This window comes from Penicillium griseofulvum, assembly GCF_001561935.1.
Source record: "Penicillium griseofulvum strain PG3 chromosome Unknown contig_84, whole genome shotgun sequence".
Classification (NCBI taxonomy): Eukaryota; Fungi; Ascomycota; class Eurotiomycetes; order Eurotiales; family Aspergillaceae; genus Penicillium; species Penicillium griseofulvum.
In genome coordinates this window covers 2,688,020-2,708,978 of record NW_024467475.1, presented here as the reverse complement: position 1 = coordinate 2,708,978, position 20,959 = coordinate 2,688,020, and the positions used below count along the sequence as shown (strand labels likewise).

Here is a 20,959-nt window from a genome sequence, read left to right as displayed (position 1 = left end):
CTACCATGGAAGACCTGAGGGAGCAAAAAGCAGAAGGTTGGCTATTTATTGAAGATGCCGAGGATATAATCCATACATATGAGAAAGAAAGTGAAGAAAGTCTACAATGAAAACCGACTGTTGTGATCCCCTACGCTTACCGGGGCTGACTAGTCAGCATCCTGGCTGCCTGAGGCAGCCAACAAGTGAGGCCTCAGGCACCACTTGCTACGGCGGGCAGGATTGTCCATTAAGCGAAGGCCTTGGCACGACATTATGTAATTACTGCTTATATAACTAACTACACCGTGCCTCGGGCATCCAATAAGAAACCATCTGGTCCCTTTAGTATCACACTGTCCGGTGATGCTCATCACGTGACCACCTAGTGCTTCTTTCAACCGAACCACAATTGATATCCTGATCTTCCACCTTCGTCATATCCACCAGAGTCAGGGTCAGCCAACATGGCGGGCCAACGCCCTCGACCCCGGATTACTTGGTGGATGCGCCTGCGCCGCTTCATTTGTTATTTCGAGAGCCCTCTCCGACTCCGCACCAGCCTCAACCGTCTACGCCACCACAACCCACACCCCTTTCTCGCTCTCCTGCGCCTCTTCATCCCCTTCCCAACATGGCATTTCTCAGTCCCAGATCCAGAGCCCATCTGCACACAACATTTCCCTGCTCGAGGAACGGTTCGCAGCACAGGACCTCACTAACATGCGCTGTATCCCGATCTGGCGCGCCATGGACACCCCGCTTCGATGTCTCTACCGCATCTACGAGGCGATGGCCGCACGGGAAACATATGCCATCAGTCCCGAGGTAGAATACTTTGGGTATCAGTCCCGCCGGCGATGGTCCCTGGACCGCATCCCTGACCCGTGTGATCCCGATCCCGTTCGGTACGCCATTCTGGCGTCCATCACAGAAGAACTCGCCAAGGGGTTCAACTGGCGGTTAAGTCTGGGCATGCGCCGTGTTAAAAGCCAGCATATCTACCGCAAGTATTTTGACGAGGAGCTTCCACCCTTTACTCCGGTGGGTGTAGATATGATCACCGATCTGCCGAGTGATTTCTTGGATTCTTCGGGCAGACTGGTTCTGGAAGAGGGAGGTGACACGCCGACCTTTGCAGCGAGGAATATTATGACCGGAACTCGCGACTTTTATACGGTATAGTCAAGTTGATTTTGGCTATTATCTACCTAAACAAAGCCTCACCATACGTCATTCGATACATTGTTGTAGCCAGCAATTCTGTGATAGGACCTCGCGGCATTCAAACGCCAAAAACAAGTCGAATTGTTTGACAAAAGCGACTAGAGGACCTCCTCGTCATACTTCCTTCGATAGGCTGCAGCAACCTCGTCCATGGTTCTGTGGTCTGGGGGTGGTTCTTTGGAGCAAATGTTCAACGTGCGAATATGCTCTTTTTTTAGTGAGCCCCCATTTCGCTCCCATGAACCTCAAAAGTGCAAGAGCATCATTCGTATCAGATTCCCACTTGGTACTTTGCATTTTGTTGTGGATCCGTCGCAGCTTTCGTTCCAGAGCCCGTTCCAGTGAAAATGCAAGGACCCGTAGATTCGGACCATCCCACAACACGATATTTTGCTTCTCCGCCTCTTCGAACAACAGTTGCCTCGACTGGTCGGGGATGAAGAATGCCGTTTCCTCGTTTGCGCAGTCCTCAGTAAACCCCAGGTTTCTCGCTGCTCGTTGCATCGCATCCCGGAGTGGCCCCTTGGCATCGTTGTCGTGCATCCACTGCGGTTCGATAAGATAATCGAGATATCCGTTACTTTCTCGATTTCGGAAGAAGCTGACGGCGAGGAATCCCCTCGCCGAAAGCAAAGTGATCAGTGCGAAGGCGATGAGCCATTCATCTTTGCCCATCTCACTGTCGAGTCACTCTTAGCGAATATCTTTTGTTACTAGGAAGGTTTCTCTCATGCCTTTGCGAAAATCATCTGCTCCAAAGCGTTGCTTGTAAGTCGCCATGGTTTTTGATCGCCGGGATGTCTTTTGCACGCTCAGAGTGGCTATGGAAAGGATTATTGTAACCGGAGAGATGACACGACTTCATTCAATACAACAAATTTTATGAGTCTTCCTTCGTTCTTTTCTCAAGTACCTAAATACAGATTTCAAAACGCCTGCCGTGATCTCCGATGATACCGTCGTTCTACCCCGCCCATTCCCTGCAGGTTACTGCACCACTGGATTGGAATCGGAAAAGGCTGCAGGTGCCGGTCCTCGACAGAGTTCGCCACTGCGCTCAAGAGTCATCGCCCCTACCGCCTGCTTCATGAAGCCATTCATGATCATATGATTCATGAATATCTTCATAGAATTAGGCTAATATAAACCATTCTATTCAATCTCACTCTACTCCTATTTGTGTTGTGTTTTGACGTTGGTGCAGCCCAGCCCTAGACAAGTATTTCTGGGCTTGTCCCACATGCATCTACCACATACACTACTATACCCAGTTCTACCTGAGTATACATACGTACTAGACTAGACATATCTTGACAAAACGATTAAAAAAGACCCATATCCAAATACTTCGTCTTATTCTATCCTACTCAAGCCGACTGAAGGCAACTAACTATATGCACACAGGAACAAGTAATTTCCCCATCCTAGACACTCGTAGATCTCACGACGGCAGCAGTACTGCTTCTGCTCGCAACTCCCCATCATCTATAGTAGTCACATTCCACGTATACGTTGGCCCAACACAATATGTCCAGCCGGCGTGCACGCTATCCGTACAACCCGCCGAGTCCAAGGAAGGATTCACCTCCAAGAACAAAGGGCTCGTGATGGACGACTGGATACAGATAGCAGCGCAGGTCTCGTTACCAGCCGCTTCATACCACTTTCCGCAGTTGAGGGTTGTACCCTCCGCAACGGTAGAGTTGGCAGGCGGATCCGTCGGCTCGTAGACGTATCCGTCTGCGAAGCCGGGGTTCGTACCACTGGACTCATCACTGCCGGCAGTGTCATTATGCTCGCCACCAATTGGGCTGAGACAAATAGTACTGCCGTAGATCGCGCTGGCAGTGTGGAGGTTGTCGCAGGCGAATGAGATCCAGGGGTTATAGACTCGAAGATCACCGCTCTCGAGGGAGGCGGCGGTCTCAATGGTTGTGCAGGTATCATCTGGGAGGAGGGTGTAGATGTCGCTGCAGCTTAGAGGGAGACAGAGGGTCATGTCAGCAGGGATCTTGGAGCAGGCATAGATTTGATCCTGGTTGCCCATATAGATAGATGCAGAGCTCATGCTGTTAGCCTGCGCAATGGAGTCGCAAGTGTCGCCGTCGACGGTCTTGTATGTTGTTGTGAAACAATCTGCGGGGTCTTCCTCCGGAAGGGTGATGGGAGAGGGCTGGATGTCGGTCGGGCCGGTCAGACCGCACTTATCGTGGACGGTCTCCAGCTCGGTTTTGTAGTAGTCGTTATAGAAAGAGTACTGGCTCCGCCGCATCATCTCCAGTCGCTCCACGTTACAGTAGGAGCACATTTCGCTTTCGGGCATCTCGTCAATGCTGCTTACGAGGGTGAAGTTTTCAATAACGTCTAAAAGTGTATCGTGTTAGAGTTTGGTTATGAGTGGGGATTTGCAGTAAATACGACTTACCATTGCAGTATTCATCAGTGTCGGGGTCTCTGAGACAGGTTTCATTATAGCCGGCCCACAAACGACCACCCAACAAGGGAGCGACAGCCCCAGTGATGTTGTATGTGGCACAGTTCTGGCTCACAGACTTGAACCACTTGCTGAGACTGACACCACAGCTAGTGTCGCAAATGGAATCCGTCAGAGTGTCGTTGTTCAAGGAACCATGATAGCTCGGTTCCGTAAACGTGCGCAGGTACAAGTCGCATTCTATGCGCTCAGCGAGCGCAGTGATACAGCTCGCTGAGAGGTCCATGTCTTCCAAACTGTCTGTAGTGTAGAGAGAGAAGCCAGGGAAGTCACGGTGACCGGCCGTTTGCTCTGCACCGTTCAGCCATGCCAGGATGGAGGACAGGAAACCGTTCATGTTGTCTTTAGCATAGGTCGGTACCGATTTCACAGGCGAAACCATCTCGACGATTGCTTTCGTGCACAGATTGTAGACCCAAATGTCATAGCTCTCCTCAATTTCGAATACACGCGCCTGACAGTTCTCAGTCTCCAGGCAGTCTTGCGAATAGTCGGAGAACCAGCTGTACAAGCCGCTGCCAAGCATGTAGATAGACGAGGAGTCGATGATACGAACGCCCCAGGAGATCGCACAAGTGAAAGAGTCCTCTTTGCAGTCATTGAAGAGGGGGTCATTGGGGAACATTCCCGTAGTGAATGGAGCCGGCGCTGGAGGGACGGGCTGGAAATAAGGGGACTCGGTCTGAATCATAGCCATCAAGATGTTCTTAGCACCGGAGAGCTGGTACTGGTAAAGAACACTGTGCTCTGATGCGGTGCCGTACAACCATGCGAGCTGACTCTCGATAAGGATTCCTCGTCCCGAGTACACATCGATCTGGTCCTGAGTGACCACATCAAGATCATGATCTGCAACCCAGACCCAGATATTTTCCATATACGCGCTGGACTTTGGCGTCAGATGCAGTAGCAGTGAAGCAGCAATGCAATCTGGGTTAACTGAGCCAGTCTGCTTGGGACAATCATCCTTCTGGAGATTGGATCCAATTGCACCTCCAATACGGATATGCGAATCTGCTAATGTCAGTGATCTGCACGAAGATCGATACCAGAATGACGGAACACCTACCCCACATGGCTGCAGATCCTTTAGACGATTGATAGACGTTCCACTCTACTAAGATAACCCCGGCTGTCGGTCCCGAAACAGTAAACATCATATCTTGGATTTCGATAATTCCCGTGTCCCCAGGTTGGCCAACTTGCACGGCCACACGGGGTTTTTCTATGTCCTCAAACTTCGCGCCCGTCGCCATAATCTGGGACCAGGCTTGGCCGATGATCCGCGAGCCGACTGGAACACGCAAGGTATCCTTGATAACGTATACGCCGAACGGGAAGTATACCACAGCAGACAGATTGGCGGCCTGAGAGAGGATGTTGTTCAGAATGATTGTGTCATCAGTATTTCCATCACCCTTGGCACCCAGTGCCTTGACATTCATGATCTGGCTTGCAGTGAGCTCATCGTACTTGGGACGGCGACGAGTATACAAGTTAGACTTTACGTAGGCGTCAGTGCCAAGGAGTTCCTCAGTGCGGTTCATTGCGGGAATGTCCTGGCCATTGACGAATGATGCAGCGCCAGTGGAGTTGTTAACTGTCATACCAAAGCCCCAGGAGTCCTTGAGGACCTCATTGCCACCGGCGAGAAGGACTTGGCCTTTGGCAGAATCCTGGATGGCAGTCTCAACGTTGAAGAAGCCCACATTCTGGATAAGGAACGAGGTGGAGTTCTCCTCGTACAGAGAGGTGATAATTCCGTTGGGAGTGTTCGCGATGATGGCATCGGCAAGAACGACAGATCCGACTCCCTGGCCGTTGCTCATGGGACCACCGGCCTTTTCATAACATATTAGCCTTAAACTACATAACACAGGCCAGGTTGAAAAATTGGGAAACTCACTCCTCCAACGATAGTCAGTCCATTCTGGCAGCTTTCAATCACATAGTCTTGCATAGTCCACGCCCAATCCCAATGAACCTGTAGGGCCGTGTTACATTGCACGAAGACCAGCTGGCTAGTGGTGAACTGCTGATTTCCAAAGTAGGCACTGGAGTACGTTAGCATTGTACCATGGCATGCACTGACCTTTCCAACGACGCATGCTTGCTACTTACCCGAAATTGCCGCCCACGAAAGTCAGATCGGCGAGATATCCACCGGAGCCGTTCTCCATGTAGATACCCTATAGCTGGTTAGACGCTTGTTCGTAACTATTTGATGACCTCAAGACATACCTGCTGCGTATTCTCGGGAACATCGGTGTTATACAGCATATAAAACTCAATGTTCTCCAGCGATGTACCCTGGGCAACTTGCCAGTGAATGGCGCAGACATAGGCCGACGGGTCGGTAAGTCGGATGTCGATCTTGAAATTCCGGATGCTCCGGAGGAAGTTATTCTGATTGACATACCTAGGGGTTCATCAGAATCAGAATATATTTAAAGACCAAGGCAAGAGTAACATACCATTCCTCTTCGTCGCCAACATAGACGTCCGATGTCACAACACCCAAGCCAACAAAGCTCGATGCTGCGAGAATCGTCGGAACATAGAGAGGCTAATTCCATGTATTAGTACTAGTTCTTGCTGTAAAATGAATGGTAATGGCGACTTACATCTCCCAGGAACTGCGTATTGTAGTACTGGATGATCGACGTGCTAACCAGGTAGGTTCCAGCAGGGAACCAGATAACAGCCGGATAGATGGTGCTCGAACCGCAGTTGGCGCCACAGCGACCTCCATCCGAGATAGCTTTGTTGATAGCCTCGGTGTCATCGGCGACTCCATCACCCTTGGCTCCATAATCCATCACATTACGCCAGACCTTGTAGGAATCCGGCGCGAAGGGGCTAGCACCATTCTTCTGCATGGTTGACATCCAGTACTCAGTGGGGGTACCCCGCTTCTCAATAGTAACCCCGTCCGCGCCATTTGTCTTGTACTCGGCTGTGCTCACGCCGAAGGGCGAGTAGTCGTACAAGCCATCTGGACGGATCAATGCCTGATGAGGGGTGTTCGTGTCATTTCCCTTGGTGCGATACTTGGCTCGCATCTGGGTGGCAACTTGGCTGTGGTCTCCCTGCGGCTTCTGGGGAGTGGATTCCGCCAGAGTGCGAGCGGCTGCGGCCAGCTTGTCTGGGATGGTATATGCAGAGTTACCGGTTTGTTCAGAGGAATCTCGCGCCTTCAAGGTTGCATTCTTCAGCGCGTCTGCGCTATAGTCCAGCGGCTGCGCAGAAGATACTTTGGTCAAGACGGAAGATGTGTTTTGAAACTCGTTCTTGTTGAAATTGGGGTACTCGACCCGTTCTCGATTGACGTGCGCCAGGACTGCAAGAGCCTGCTTGACGATGTCCGCTGCATCGCCGGCCGACGACCCGTTCTTTGCTCTGGCATGATTGACATGATGATGATGCATGTGTCCATGGTGTCCGCCAGCGACTACTCCCACTGCCTGAAGACAGAGGAGCAGGATTGGAATAAGCGGTGCCATGTTGGGCTGTCTGTCACTGGATGCGCAACCCAGCGGCAGTACTCAAGGGCAAACGCAAATACACCGGCAAGGAGCGGACAGTCTGAGAGAAAAACAGAACGGCCGTCCTTTTCGTTCAACCAGGACTTATGGGCAGTTTCTCACTTAATCTCCGTTTAGGTTTTCTTCATCCTCGCCATACTCCCACTTCAACTAGCGCGATCGCCTTCATTTCCGATATACAATAGCGTCCGCAATTTAAGCCGAGATGAAGGTTGAGGCATCCAGACCCTGGCTGAAGCATGGTCAGGAAATTAGTGTCTTACTTTAGTCCTTTCCACGCCCCCCAGTGTTTGTTAAACGGAATGGGGCAGGTTGTGCTAAGCGGCCCGCTATGTAACCCTGGGAAGGCTTGCCACGCACAAGGCAGCGGATGCCAAGACATCCGCCCTGTGGGCGGCCGGCCTAGCTGGTAAGGCTAAGAATTTAGTCTGATCATGGTGTGCCAAGATGTCTCACCCTAAGAGATGCGAGCTCGTCACCAGTTCCATCTTGGCAATGATATTTTTCACGCCGTTGCTTCTGCAGTCTCACCATGACTATGGTAAGAGCCTTAAGCGAGATTAAACAATGCGCCACCGGAGCCTTCACCGAATCGCAGGGACATGAAGACCGGAGATTGGAAATATAATGGAGGACGGGATGCTTGTTCAATGCCGGAGTATCCGGATGACCTTGGAAACTTGGTCTTGAGGGAAATTGCAGCCGAGTAACACCTGAAGGGCAAGGGCCTCGTGGAGTTGAGTATTTCTCACGGCCACAGACCAGGAGCACGTCTGCCATTCCCACGGTCTCTCCTCCCAGGAGTATCACGATGTGGACGCATAGAGGCCTTTTCCACCTGCTTGGGTGGTGGGCACTGTTGTTGTTCGTCCTCACCCAAGCCCAGGACTGCAGCAGCGACAATCCCTGTGCCACTGGATGTTGCAGCAAGGACGGATACTGTGGCATTGGCGACGATTACTGCGGTGCTGATGTCTGTGTTGCCTCCTGTGACTACAAACCCGATTGCGATGCATCCAACCCGTGCGCGACAGGATGCTGCAACAAATATGGATACTGCGGCCTTGGCCCTGACTGTTCGTTTGACCTTTTCCTCTCTTCGAAGTGCAAGTCACAGTGACTGACATTCTTTTCAATCCCAGACTGTGACTCGGAAGTATGTGTAGCCGGATGCGAAAGTAAATCATACTGTGACCCCGGTGGCTTCGGCGAATTCTCCGAAGTGTCCAAGTGCCCTCTGAACGTCTGTTGCTCGAAGTTCGGCTTCTGCGGTCTGACCGAGGAGTTCTGCGGCAAGAAGAAGGTCAAGCGGCCGTCATGCGAAAAGGCAGGCAGTCTGAACCGGGTGGTGGGATACTACGAAGGCTGGTCGGTCAAGCGGCCGTGCAATGTCTTCTATCCTGAGCAGATTCCCATGGGTGTGTACACCCATTTGAACTACGCCTTTGCCGCTATTGACCCGGACACCTTCGAAATCCAGCCCGCCAGCACCTATGAGGGCAATATGATGAAACGCTTGACAGGCTTGAAAAGGATTGATCCTGATCTCAAGGTGTTTGTTGCCATTGGTGGATGGACTTTTAACGACCCGGGTCCGACAGCCACTGTCTTTTCTGATCTAGCGAGATCGAAAGATAACCAGGATAAATTTTTCAACTCCTTGACGAGTTTCCTGGCGAAGTACGACTTCGATGGTGTTGATCTTGACTGGGAGTATCCAGCGGCCGACGACCGTAGTGGTCGCGAGGAGGATTTTGAGAACTTCCCCAAGTTCATGGCCAACCTCAAAGATGCATTGAAGAAAACGGCTGGCCGAGATGGTCTTAGTATCACGCTCCCTGCGTCGTACTGGTATCTCCAGCATTTCGACATTGTGAAGCTGGAGAAACACATCGATTTCTTCAACATGATGACATATGATTTGCACGGTACATGGGATAAAGGTAATAAGTGGTTGGGCGAGTACCTCCTTGCACATACCAATTTGACCGAGATCACCAATGGATTGGATCTGCTCTGGCGGAACGACATTTCTCCCGAGAAGGTTGTGCTTGGTATGGCCTTCTATGCACGTGCCTTTACAGTGTCCGATACGAGCTGTATGGACACTGGCTGTCTGTTTGACTCAGGCGCCAATGCCGGCAAATGCAGCCACGAAGTGGGCATCCTGCTCAACTCGGAGATCATTGACATCATGGACGATGGCGACCTGAAGTCTGAACTCGACAAGGAGGCCGCCGTCAAGATTCTCAAATACGACACCAACCAATGGCTCACGTATGATGACGGGGACACGTTCAAACTTAAAGCCGACTTCGCGCGAGGCCAGTGTCTCGGCGGCGTCATGGTCTGGGCTGTTTCCCACGATACTAAAGATGGCAAATTCACGCGTGCGCTATCCGAAGCGGTTGGGCGAAAGGCCGTAGCGCTGGCCATGACGTCGGAGAGTCCGGATGACACCAAGGTGGTCAAATATCACCCGCAATGCAAATGGACGAATTGTATGATCGACTGTCCCAGCGGGTGGTCGCGTGTTGCGCGAGGCGATGATGGTCACCGCACGGACGAGCATATGTGGGATGAAACTGGCTGCGGTGGCGCCGGCGAGCACACTCTTTGTTGCCCCCCGGATGCCGACCTGCCCACATGTGGTTGGTATACACACAACAATGGCAAATGTGACCCGACATGTCCGGATGGCATGGTGGAAGTGGGCTCCAACAGCATGTACTGCAACAATGGCAAATACCAGGCGGCCTGCTGCACGACGAACACCAACAGCACCAAGCTATACGGACAGTGCTCGTGGTCAGAATGGCCGATGTGTGATGATGGATCATGTAGCAATACCGAGATTGCCTCCTCCACCACAGGCAGCGGCGGCGCCTCTTGCAACATGCGTGCGGCGAGTTTAGATGGAAGCATTTGGGAAGTCCAGGAGCGCAAGTATTGCTGTGACAAAAAGGATGACGAACAATGGGAGGACTGCGAGTGGAAGACAGATATTGGACTTGCCCTCGCTGGTCACGGCGTCAGCAACGGATACTGTCTCAGCGGCTGTCCAGATGATACTGTCCGGGTGGCCCTGGATAAATGGGGAGGCGACTGTGTAGGTAGGGGCGCCCGGGCCAAGTGCTGCAAGGCCGATTTCAACACCATCACCAAGCGTGCGTACACCGACGAGGAGGAAGACCTAGCGGAACTAGTCCAGGAATTCATGGATGATCAAACCTGCGGCTCTAACAGTTGGTATCTCAAGCGCGAGGTGGACTTCCATCTCGAGCATGGAAATCTGACTTCCCTGGCCATGCCTATGCCGTTGACACGACGATCCAGTCTGAAGTCGCAGGAGAAGATGGAGGACCTGCTTAAAGCCATTGCGGTTCAGTATGGCGCCAGCGTCGTCAAGCGAGACATTTGGGATGAGTATGTTGTCTCCGAATATGAAAACCTGACACCGGCGAATCTCCGGAGTTGGATCAATGACCAAATTACCACCATAACCAAGGGCTATTCCTACCTTGTGGAATCTCTCATCTGCAACATGGCATATTATAATGCCGTCATTGGTGAAAAGGAGGTCATTTCGTGCGCGTGTGAGACCAAGGACTGCTGTGATAACGATGATGATTACTGCTCCAGCGATGACGGATACGACTACACCGAACTGTCGCTGTCGATTCGAAGCCTGGAGAAGCGCGCTGGCTCCCGATCATTCGATATCACCTTCTCTGACGGGCGGACGATGCATTACACATCGTTGGGGGTATGTCCACTTTCTTTCCCCGTTTCCCTCGTTTCCCCCCAAGCCCCGATCCATTAGTCTTCGAAGCTCTACTAATCGCATGCCTGTGCAACATTGCAGTACTGGAGTCGAGGCCAGGTCCCCGTGAATCACCCTCTCATGCAGCTTGGGTTTGATTTTGTCGACCAAAATGACTGCTTGCTGCCCGATGTCACGCCCACAGCTCTCACCACGACAACCCGCAGAAGATTCGCAGGTACGTTTCCTGACAGCACATTGATGTCATCCCCGAACGTTTAAAACCAAATGCCGTGTGCGGTGGCGCTGGCGGTGGCGGATCTATTGACAAGCGTTGACTCTGGATAGTCGAACACGAGCTGGAGCTCAATACGATCCGTCAGTTTATTATGGACGCAGCGAACGGTGTCCTCCGATCTGGAGCAACGGCCCGGACCGGCGCCATCTCCATTACTTTCTTCGTCCAGGCGATGACGGCCCCCATCCTCAACAACCCACCGGCGATGCTGGGAGGAACCCAATCCTTCATCCCAATTGTTCGGGTCATGAATGCTCTTGGAAGTACCGCGAATAACGGTCACTTTGTCTTCTTCCTGAATGGTTTGAACAACATGAAGCTGCAAGTGAGTTTCTCAAACTTTTATCCCAATCGATTCATGAATGCTCACCTCTTCCAGCTCTGGGTAGGCAAGGACCCGATCAACTCAGGCACAATGGACACCGCCATTCAAGCCACCGATCCTAAAACAGCCCTCAACAATCTCCGATCGGTAAGTAACTCCCACAATACAAATTTCCCGTTGCGGATATCCGTCCATATCTAATCGTGACAGGCCCTCTCCCTTATTTATTACCTAAACCATCCTATCGCGCACGACAACTGGGTTGGACCCGCAAACGACGTCCGCACTGAGTGGGCCCGCGCCGAAACGGAGTGGTTTGCCCAAGGCAACGGTCGAGAACAGGTGGTGGCATTCTGGGATGAATGGCTGCGAGACTTCATGAATGGACGAGCCACGCGTATCCGCAACTGGGTTCAAAACTGGGCCAGGCAGATGTACGGTTACTGGGCTGTACGGACAGGCAATGATGCCATACAGACCCTCCAGGCTCTGCGGACCATCAACAGTCTCGCGTCGGATCTGGAGATGGATCTGGATGGACTCTACCAGGAGCCATTGGACTTGGATTGATTGGTCGGTTCGTCTGGCTGGATGGTAGATAAAAAGACAGAATGTGTCGGGCACGCGTAGGCGGTTCGATTCGATCTTGCTCAGCGTGAGGCCATATAATTTAGAATTTTTCCCTTTTTGCGCTGCGCGCCTCCTGCTTCTCTTGGGAGAATCAAGTATCTCAAGTTTTCCGACTCTATGTCGTTGCTCTGGTCCTCCTGTGCCGTAGTCTATCAAGATGTAATCATGAGATAGGGTGACTGGACACTAGAAACGGGATGAAGTCAAGACTATCTGGGTCGAGACCGAATATGGTTGTCGGTTCAGTTCCAAGGTCAACGCGAAGACCACAGTAGGTAAACATGCTCGCGCGCTAGGTCTATCCGGGTATATTGCAGCCTCAGGCCGGAAGTACGTGTCAGAACCAAGATGTATGGGCCAATCAAACGTAATTCACCACTCTGTCTTTTCTCTACCCCTAGTTCTGGCAATTTATCAGGGGACTATGACTAAACATGCAAACAACACAAACTGTCGGAACGTGGTCGTTACAGTACGGACTAGTACGGGCATAGCCAATTGAGTACTTGAGAGTGTGTTTTCTATATACTATGGAAAGTGCAGAATAAATAGGGGATGAGCTTAGTAAGGTCGTGGAGAGCCTTACGATCATCAGGCAGAGGGGGTGCTGAATATTCCTCGGGCGCGCTAGTAACATTTCGACCCTCTTTTGTTGACACAAACTAAAGTAGATCTTATTTTAGCTTCTTCTAACAGTACGTATGAGCTAACTAGTGAGAGCTATCCAGACTTAAAAAGTACCAGACGATGACACCCGCGCAGAAGACGAGCACCGACATCGCGACTAAGATCTCTGCTGGGGATGAGGGGAAGTGGAAGAGTAAGAAATGGATCGTGAAGAGGTAAAAGTAAAAAAGTCCAAAGGCATTAATGATGGAGAGGTCTACACAGTCGCGCAGAGTTTGAGCGTCAGGGTCAGCCATTGCACTCAGGTTGTCGATCGATTGGACAGTTTCATGTATTCTCATGGGCCTAGCCGGACTATTTAACTGCGAATTACGAATGGAGATGGTGAAGCAGGCAGTCAATTTACTTGGCCGGACTGAGTGACTGTAGGTGTGCATCTATCGAACTATGGCTTGATACTTGATGGTAAGTGGTTTAGAGAGGGTGGTTTAGAGAGGGTGGTTTAGACAGGGTGATTAAATTGAGGTGATAAACGGTTTCCTCACGCAAAATATGAGGTTAGTGCCCATTAACTATATGAAGGTAAAACCGGGTTCAGAAAGAACATGCTTCAGTAACTCCACAGTTATCTATGTCTGACAATCGGGCCCGAGCTGGGTTAGGAACCACATTTCCTCAGTCTCGGGCTGGCATCCTTTACCCGGAGATATGCTCTAGCTGGCTCCTGGGGTTTTCAACAGTCGACAATTCATGGCTATCAATTACTATCGGATCTGATGCAGTCGTTTTGTCCATTGGAATCATATAATCCCCTCGGTAAGCGGCGTGCGATAGGAAGTTAAGAATGTGCAGAGTCGGCACTAACATTCGCCTTCTGCGGACAGCATTTTCTAAGATAAAGAGAATGGCGAAAATAGATGGATTTCCTTGAGATTACTGTAAAAATAAGCATAGCTCTCCCATCTGTAATAAGGTATCGGTTTCAAAGAGCAATTCTGGTTACATCAATATCTAGTTAGGTCTAGATCGCACTGATTTATCTGGCAGATTTGAGAAAAGTACTTGTGCAAAAGCTGCTGTTGTTTGTCCCTCCTTTTGGTTCCTATCTTAATCGTTTCGTACTATTCCATATTAAGATGGAGTACATCAAATACAGCAGCAAAACACCTCGATCAGCCATGTTAAAAAAGCCGCGAAGGAAAATGCTACTGCTAGCCAGGTTGCGGTGAACGAATGAGCCCCCAAACTTGCATCCGCTCCGATGCTCTTTACAGCACTTGTGATCAGCCCGTAGATAACTGTAACGCTGATGGATGCGCCGGTGATAAAGATAGTTGCAGCCTAAGCAATAGTCAGTGTAACAAGCCCAGAAATTATCTACCAGGGACCTACCAAGGAAGAAAAGATAAGCAATGATTTTCCCCATGAGAAAAAAATTGTAGTGACGCCGAAGACAACAGCCAGGAACGTGGAAGCGATACCCAAGATGTAAGCTGAGATTGACCATCGAGAAACCTCATGGTACCCAGCAAGAACCTTGTTATTTTCGTCTGGCAGCATATCCTCAATAGTCGGGGAAATTGAACCAAAAATGCTCAGCAAGTCGAAAGAGAAGGAGGTACTTGGCTGTGAGCAATTGGAATAGGACACCGTTTCCTTCTGGCCTTGACAATATCCCCAAAGCCCCACAGAGTAGAAACCTGGAAGATGTGACTTGATTTCGTCGGAGAAGGACTGAACCTTAGCAGTAGCTTGGCTCACTGCAGTCTCTGCGGCACCCGAGGCGTAAATTACGGCAGTCGAAGCGCTGCTTACAACGCTGTTCGCCTCATTACTGGCTGTTTTTGAGAGATCAGATGCGTCCACTCCGGCGATACTGAGGGAGCGACGTAGATGAAAGCTCCCAAGATCCGGGAAATCAGTCAAGTTCACCTGTTGTTCTGACATAAGCTAATCATTCGTTCATTTTATGGGACCTTGGCTTACCCTTAGGAAATACAATTCATTTGGAGATGAGGTTGATGTGCATCCTACAAAGACGATGACCAGGCAGATCAATGCCGATGAAGTGAATACCAAAGGAAGTAGCTTTCCTACGTACCAGATCATCTTTTCCTGCCAGGGAAATACGTCCAGAAGGGGTTTGAATGCTATAGCAAGAGCGTCCTTGCTGTAAGACTCCCCCAAGCACATGGAAATTATACGCCTTTTATAAGAAGCATTAGCATAGGAAAATGAAAATAAGTTGGAAATTATAGAAGTCTCCATCAAAAGCAACCGTTAAAGCACTGCCGCGTTTTTGCGCCGTTCGCGACTGAGAATAGGGAGGGGCCCTCAAGAATTTGTCTGCAGCTACTTTCAGCTTCCTCTCGTATATCTAGCCAAGGCGAGTGACCTCGCATTGTACTCGATACTCCAGAGCTATCATTCTCTTGCTCAGCATGGCATCAGCATGGCAAGAGAAAAGTGAGTAGCATTCTGGGTTATGTACGAGCAGGCTAACCAGAGTGAAAAAAATTGTCTCCCTCCACTTTCTCTGCGGAAACACGGACCACCACTCACTTTCTATGTAATTAGAGGCATCCCAGCAGCACATCGTATCTATATTGATGTCTGTCTTGAAAATATAAGTCGTGACAGTATATCCAGAGAAAGCGTCTTGTGCCAGCAAAGCATTCAAGTAGTCCAGCCCGTTGTGGAAGTCAGCCCCAACCAAACCCTGCTCACTGAATTCAACATGCCGCGCTTCACTCAAGCTCAAGTGGAAGACGATGAGAGCAAGTTATTTGCCTATCGTGAGGAACATTTTAAGATGGCCGCACGTGTTGATATATCTCGCCTTGTGTTCGACAAAACCTTCAAACGGCAAATGAGCAACCGCCAAAATATTGATCGACTCGAGCGAATTATGAGCACTCAGGGGTGCCATCGTCTCATGGATGAGTGCCATGTTCCAGTGCTAGTTTCTGCAAGAGATTGGGGAAGTCGCGTTAGACCACGGACGGTAGATGGCCAGTTTCAACAACTGGACGTGGATATTGACTACGAGCTGCGAGGATTGGACCACGAAAGTTTGATTATTGCTGCCCGGAATAGGCTGCGCCCTACCAACCAATGGTGGATTGTGGATGTATACGTAACGGAGCCAATGGGTTCGTCGCTAAGTTTATCTATACCTCGACTTTACTATGTCTGACCGGTTGGAAGCTAGTGAGCAGCCTTTGCAGAAGGAATTTATTCGCTCGCTCCAGGAGCGCTTTCCGAATGATCACAGACCTTCGGATGGACTGATATATCAACGGATTCGATATTATGAAGGATATCTTGATGGCCCTATAAACACCAATGCAGCAAATCAATGGTGGGCTACCCTGGAAAGGGTTTCTGGAAGCAAGAAGAGCAAATACCTGCGAGCATTTCTCAAGCACCCAACCCTACCTCAGGCCTTTGATGAGCTGCTTCCTATCGCTGGTATTTGGGAAGGCATGAAGATCGGGGTACTTCATAAGCTGGTGGCAATGCGGTGTGATGAGGTAAGTTTTGAGAGCAGTATCACCGCCTGAGGTTCATAGCAAGCTGACTGACTGACTGTACCAGCCAGTTCTATGCTATCTGGCCCATATCAAGAGAACATTCACCAGTTTGGTGGGGCACCGGGATGACCTTCTGGCACAATTAGATGGAGTGACCATCCAATTGTTAACGTCTCGTGTGCCCAAGATCTCTGTCCGGGACTTGAAATCCCTAGAAGTTAGCATGTTAAAAGAAGAGCTATTCCCTGATATTGATAATGCTCAGGACCGCGTTGAAATTTGGGAACGGTTGAAGAACATTGATTACCCAATTCCGACTTTGGAGACATTCTTCCAAGACAGGCTCACCCTCGAGGTCGGTCGGAGTGTATTACAACAGCTTTGTATCCCCGATCCTCAGCGAAGGCTCACACTTGACGAGGGACTCAGCGAGCAGTATGACACTACCATTCCTGATCTGACTTCAGATCGACAGCATCGGATTCGGAGGGAGCTTTTTGAGTTTTGGCGTTTCAGCTTTCAGTACGGATTTGATATGACGAATCATCAGCGCCTAGTACCGCGAACAGAATCTCGAACCCAACGCACAGCGGTACTGGGATCGACAGAAAGTCAGAATACGCCCGATAGGTTGAACCTCTGGCAACATCTATTCTGGTTGGCCAGTGAAAGCCGATTTCGCACTCCTTCTGTGGATGGAACCAGTGGTCATCTAGCTGAACTACCTCCCCTCATACCATGTGACTATCCCGTAAGTGTTGAAGAAGAGCTACCGGTAGAGCGAAGGTGCGGGAAGCCATATGCGGATTCGGTGGACGCAGACCGGTTTGCGCTCTCACGGGAGGCATTGGAACGCCCTCCAGTCACTTCGGGATTTGCTCAACGATCGGTTTTTTTGGCCTTTTTCCGTTATCTCAAAGATGATTCTGAAAGCCGTTCCTTTACAGGAGACTCTCCAGAAGTGAACAATACTTCTGGGACTGAATTTTTTACAGGAGTAATCAATCCGGACGAGAGGATACCAAGTCCAGTTACTGCGCCGCAAGAGAACACCATGCCTTCGCCTCCCATCTTGGCTACCCCACAATTTGACCCCATATTAGAGTCTCTAGCTCTTAACTTCCAGCCGACTTGCTTTACAATGATATTTGTTCTCCCTGGCGAGCCCGAGAAGGCCGCAGAGCTACCAAACGATCAGTCTACCCTGAATACGTTCTTCGAGGAACTCAGAAAGCAGAATTTCTACATTTATTCCCCCGATAACCCCGCACGGGGTATAAACGACAGGGAGTGCTATTCAATATACTTCAAGAACCCGCTCTTGAAATTGCATGCCGAGTTTATAGGGGAAGAATCCTTTATAACAATGCTGTACCAGCCAGTGGAGGAATCAGGAACAACAGGGCGCAAAAGACGACGTAGGGATGACATTTTTGGAATTGGCGAAGTCAAAAGATGGTTGGATGAAAGACTCAACGGGCTTATCTCAGTGAATCATGCGTCCCAGTTTGCGATTCAGCTCCCCGAATGAAAACAGCGGGGCTTAAAATGTGTTAGTTTTAGACTATACTTGTTCTCATCGTGCTCAGCAGCTTCCTAGTCTAGCTTCAAAACTTTCTGCGATAACTAAAGCCTCAATTTTGCATAAATTTTTGATTCTATCGGAATAAATTATATCCAGGATACTACAGGACAAGCTGGTTGTATATTTTGCAGGTCCACTCATAGATAAATGGTGCCTAGAGATGAGGCAAGTAAGTACCGGTGAAATTCGACCGACAAAGAGATTACTAGCATATGGAGAGACTTTTAGTGGACAGCCCTTAAACTTAGCAGAGCGTATTAAACTGAAAATCAACCCTCAAAAAGAAATTGAATGAGATTATCGGTATCGCACTAGGCGAAGCTCGAAGATCAAAAGTATAACGCGAGCGAGTATTTATTGACTTTCATGATAGAGTGGTACTAGCAAAAGAAGAGTCATATCCAAAAGGGTTTGATTATTGAGCTTTTTCTCGAACATATTTGACTGGTCAACTTCAATCCATATCTGGAAATGATTGAAACTCAAGCCTTGGAGAGGAAAGATGAAGCAAAATATGAAGCAAACTATCAGTATAACTAGAATTTTCTGGGGATTTTACAAGTCAAGCAACGCCCTCTTTGGGAAAGAGAGCGCGAGGGAAATGAGAAAGTGTGATAAATCAAAAGCAGAGCCTACTTGACGCATGGTAAATGGGGTTCTTGTCAGGTATATCTGCCCTGTGCCTGATATATGGTGGAAATATGAATGACTAATGTGGGGTATGCCTAGTCTCAATATCATGTTATTCAACTAATCGCTGGTTCCTGCTTTTTGAAATTAGCATCCTATTTTATACGCCTTCCTGCGTGCGTAAGCATACAGAACAGCCAAGAGGGGTATCCTTGTCCTTCTACGGAGGTATAGATGAACCTCATCTCAGCTGAAGCCTCTATGTGCATCAAGGCGGGTGGTGGTAACATGTGTCGTGAAATGGAAAAACAAGAGATATTAATAGTGCTATGTACCACTACCTTGAGTTGACGAAGGTTTCATGGTAACAATAGCTGTAGTGGAAGAGTGTACAGTATTCGTTAAGGGACCCTGTCGAATAGCATTCTCAATCGTTCACACATGTTCATTGCTATGTATTGAATGTACATAGTAAATCATGTCTTCGAAGGCCTATATTTGCCATTTTGAAAATGACGTCACTCTTCTAACAGCTACAGCTCACAGTCGATCACACTCATGATGGCCGTCACTGGCCAAACAGCTCCGAAGTAGCATAAAAAATTGTGTTTCCTGCCAAGCCTGGTAGATGCAATATGTGCAGGAGGTTCCCTCCGGGCCCTCAACTTTCTGCCGGTCTATTCGCGCTAATTTATCCCTCAGTTTCTGCCCTGCTGTTGAAGTTTGTAGCGGTAATACCTCTATCCTTTTATTACCATGAGCTTATAGACCTCCTTAACCTGACCAGGTTATACTTTAATACGGACGTTGTCTAAAAAAGTCGCATAATGACTATATCGCTTGGCATCTACCCTCTGCGGCTACAGATCATTGTCAGAATAATTCCAGGCCACCCTCAAGAAAACTATGTCGATAAACCATGTCTGAAAGTATGCTCTGGTGCATACAACTTATATTTAGAGCCGCGCAGTGTGCTCTTCATCTCGTTTAAGTCAAGATACTCTGTCATTCTTGTGGTGTTTCGAAGATGCATTTTTTCTTAATTGCAATTCTAGCTATGATCCACGCAGGCACTTCCCAAGCCGGGACCCTTGAGGTCATAGATTATGATGGACATTGTCTGATATGGTCTAACGATAATTATGGCTGCACGGGTTACTCTGCGTCTTTTGGCCTTCTTGGTGGAGCTGATTGTTCAGGTAAGCCCCTTCCATTAAAGCCTAAGACGGCTATTAACAAATTTATAGAGCTAAGTGAGGTCGTCAAGGGCAATCGTCCCGAATTGAATATGCTCAGTGTCGACGTATGCGGTACAGAAGACGGCTCGCCTGTTGCTTGGATCCAGGTGAATCACACGGGACGGGTCACCTTTACCAATAAAGCTGGGAACCAAGCGTCATGTGTACTCAATGATGGATTGAAGACTGGTAGTTGGTGTGTTACAATTGAGAAAAAGGACAAAACGAATTCGCCCTCCTACTCATCTACCGGCACTCCATCTACCGGCACTCCATCTACCGGCACTCCACCTACCAGCACTCCATCTACCAGCACTCCATCTACCAGCACTCCATCTACCAGCACTCCGAATGACAAACTCCTTACGATCACCAGTTGTTTGGGTCAAAGCTTAAGTAGTCTACTGTAAAAGACTTGTGCGAACGTGCTTCGAAGAGCCAGGCCAGGAATTTGGATTATTTGCATCATGGAATTTATCAAGATTGAGGCCTCAATGAAGCTCATGATCATCATCGCGGCATTTTGTCCTGAAATCCGGCTTGAAAAGGCAGTTATTCATTTGTTTCTTCTGAAATTTTGAGAGTCAAAATTAGGACATGGGAAAGACAGAAGAGTTTCATTGTAATACGGAAACTGGTATGTGGAAGGTCCTAGACAATATTGTCATGGTCTGACTCTATGTAGCTACATCCGTACATTTAGGCGAGACAAATCAATTGCTCGCAATTATGCACATAGTTAAAAATGATCCGCTGTCAGTGGCCTGACTCTCAGTATCATACCAACGTGGGTCTGGGGATAACCGTGCCCTTTGCTTCTAAGATTGAACAGTGAACTCAGGAAGGGCAGGGGTTTGTGTCGGAACGGTGACTGTGTGGGCCAGCCAACCGGTTGTCGCATTTCTATAAAAATCCGCACTCATGAATTACTACTGCACGATTTCACCCCCATTGTATCTTTTACCCATTCGGCCGCCCCTTTAACAGCCACTTCCGATTCATCCTTGAAATCTAGGAGGCAGCTCTGGATTTCAGCTGCTGTGAATTGCTCAGCTGGAACCAATTCAGCGAAATCAATGGACAGG

The 20,959-nt window shown here is 49.3% G+C and overlaps 5 protein-coding genes across 5 annotated transcripts; 3 read left to right on the top strand and 2 right to left on the bottom strand.

Moving 5' to 3' along the window:
- Window positions 1-5: 5 nt before the first annotated feature.
- Window positions 6-1,164, top strand: PGRI_055260 (uncharacterized protein; the record flags this gene model as incomplete). The annotated part of the gene is made up of 3 exons (XM_040793239.1): window positions 6-99; window positions 158-185; window positions 369-1,164. The coding sequence occupies 3 exons, from the start codon at window positions 6-8 to the stop codon at window positions 1,162-1,164; spliced, it is 918 nt and encodes a 305-aa protein (XP_040645206.1).
- A 140-nt stretch (window positions 1,165-1,304) lies between these two features.
- Window positions 1,305-1,881, bottom strand: PGRI_055250 (uncharacterized protein; the record flags this gene model as incomplete). Its single annotated transcript, XM_040793238.1, has 2 exons — window positions 1,305-1,362; window positions 1,451-1,881. 2 exons carry the CDS (start codon window positions 1,879-1,881, stop codon window positions 1,305-1,307), a joined length of 489 nt encoding a protein of 162 aa, XP_040645205.1.
- A 766-nt stretch (window positions 1,882-2,647) lies between these two features.
- Window positions 2,648-7,203, bottom strand: PGRI_055240 (glycoside hydrolase family 55 protein; the record flags this gene model as incomplete). Its single annotated transcript, XM_040793237.1, has 8 exons — window positions 2,648-3,570; window positions 3,632-4,714; window positions 4,770-5,541; window positions 5,607-5,754; window positions 5,822-5,889; window positions 5,942-6,119; window positions 6,175-6,266; window positions 6,325-7,203. The coding sequence occupies 8 exons, from the start codon at window positions 7,201-7,203 to the stop codon at window positions 2,648-2,650; spliced, it is 4,143 nt and encodes a 1,380-aa protein (XP_040645204.1).
- An 853-nt stretch (window positions 7,204-8,056) lies between these two features.
- PGRI_055230 (Glycoside hydrolase, superfamily) lies at window positions 8,057-12,201 on the top strand (the record flags this gene model as incomplete). Its single annotated transcript, XM_040793236.1, has 6 exons — window positions 8,057-8,321; window positions 8,388-11,011; window positions 11,111-11,246; window positions 11,357-11,631; window positions 11,686-11,778; window positions 11,842-12,201. 6 exons carry the CDS (start codon window positions 8,057-8,059, stop codon window positions 12,199-12,201), a joined length of 3,753 nt encoding a protein of 1,250 aa, XP_040645203.1.
- Window positions 12,202-15,625: 3,424 nt separating this feature from the next.
- On the top strand, window positions 15,626-17,952 carry PGRI_055220 (uncharacterized protein; the record flags this gene model as incomplete). The annotated part of the gene is made up of 3 exons (XM_040793235.1): window positions 15,626-16,040; window positions 16,096-16,421; window positions 16,486-17,952. The coding sequence occupies 3 exons, from the start codon at window positions 15,626-15,628 to the stop codon at window positions 17,950-17,952; spliced, it is 2,208 nt and encodes a 735-aa protein (XP_040645202.1).
- Window positions 17,953-20,959: the final 3,007 nt, after the last annotated feature.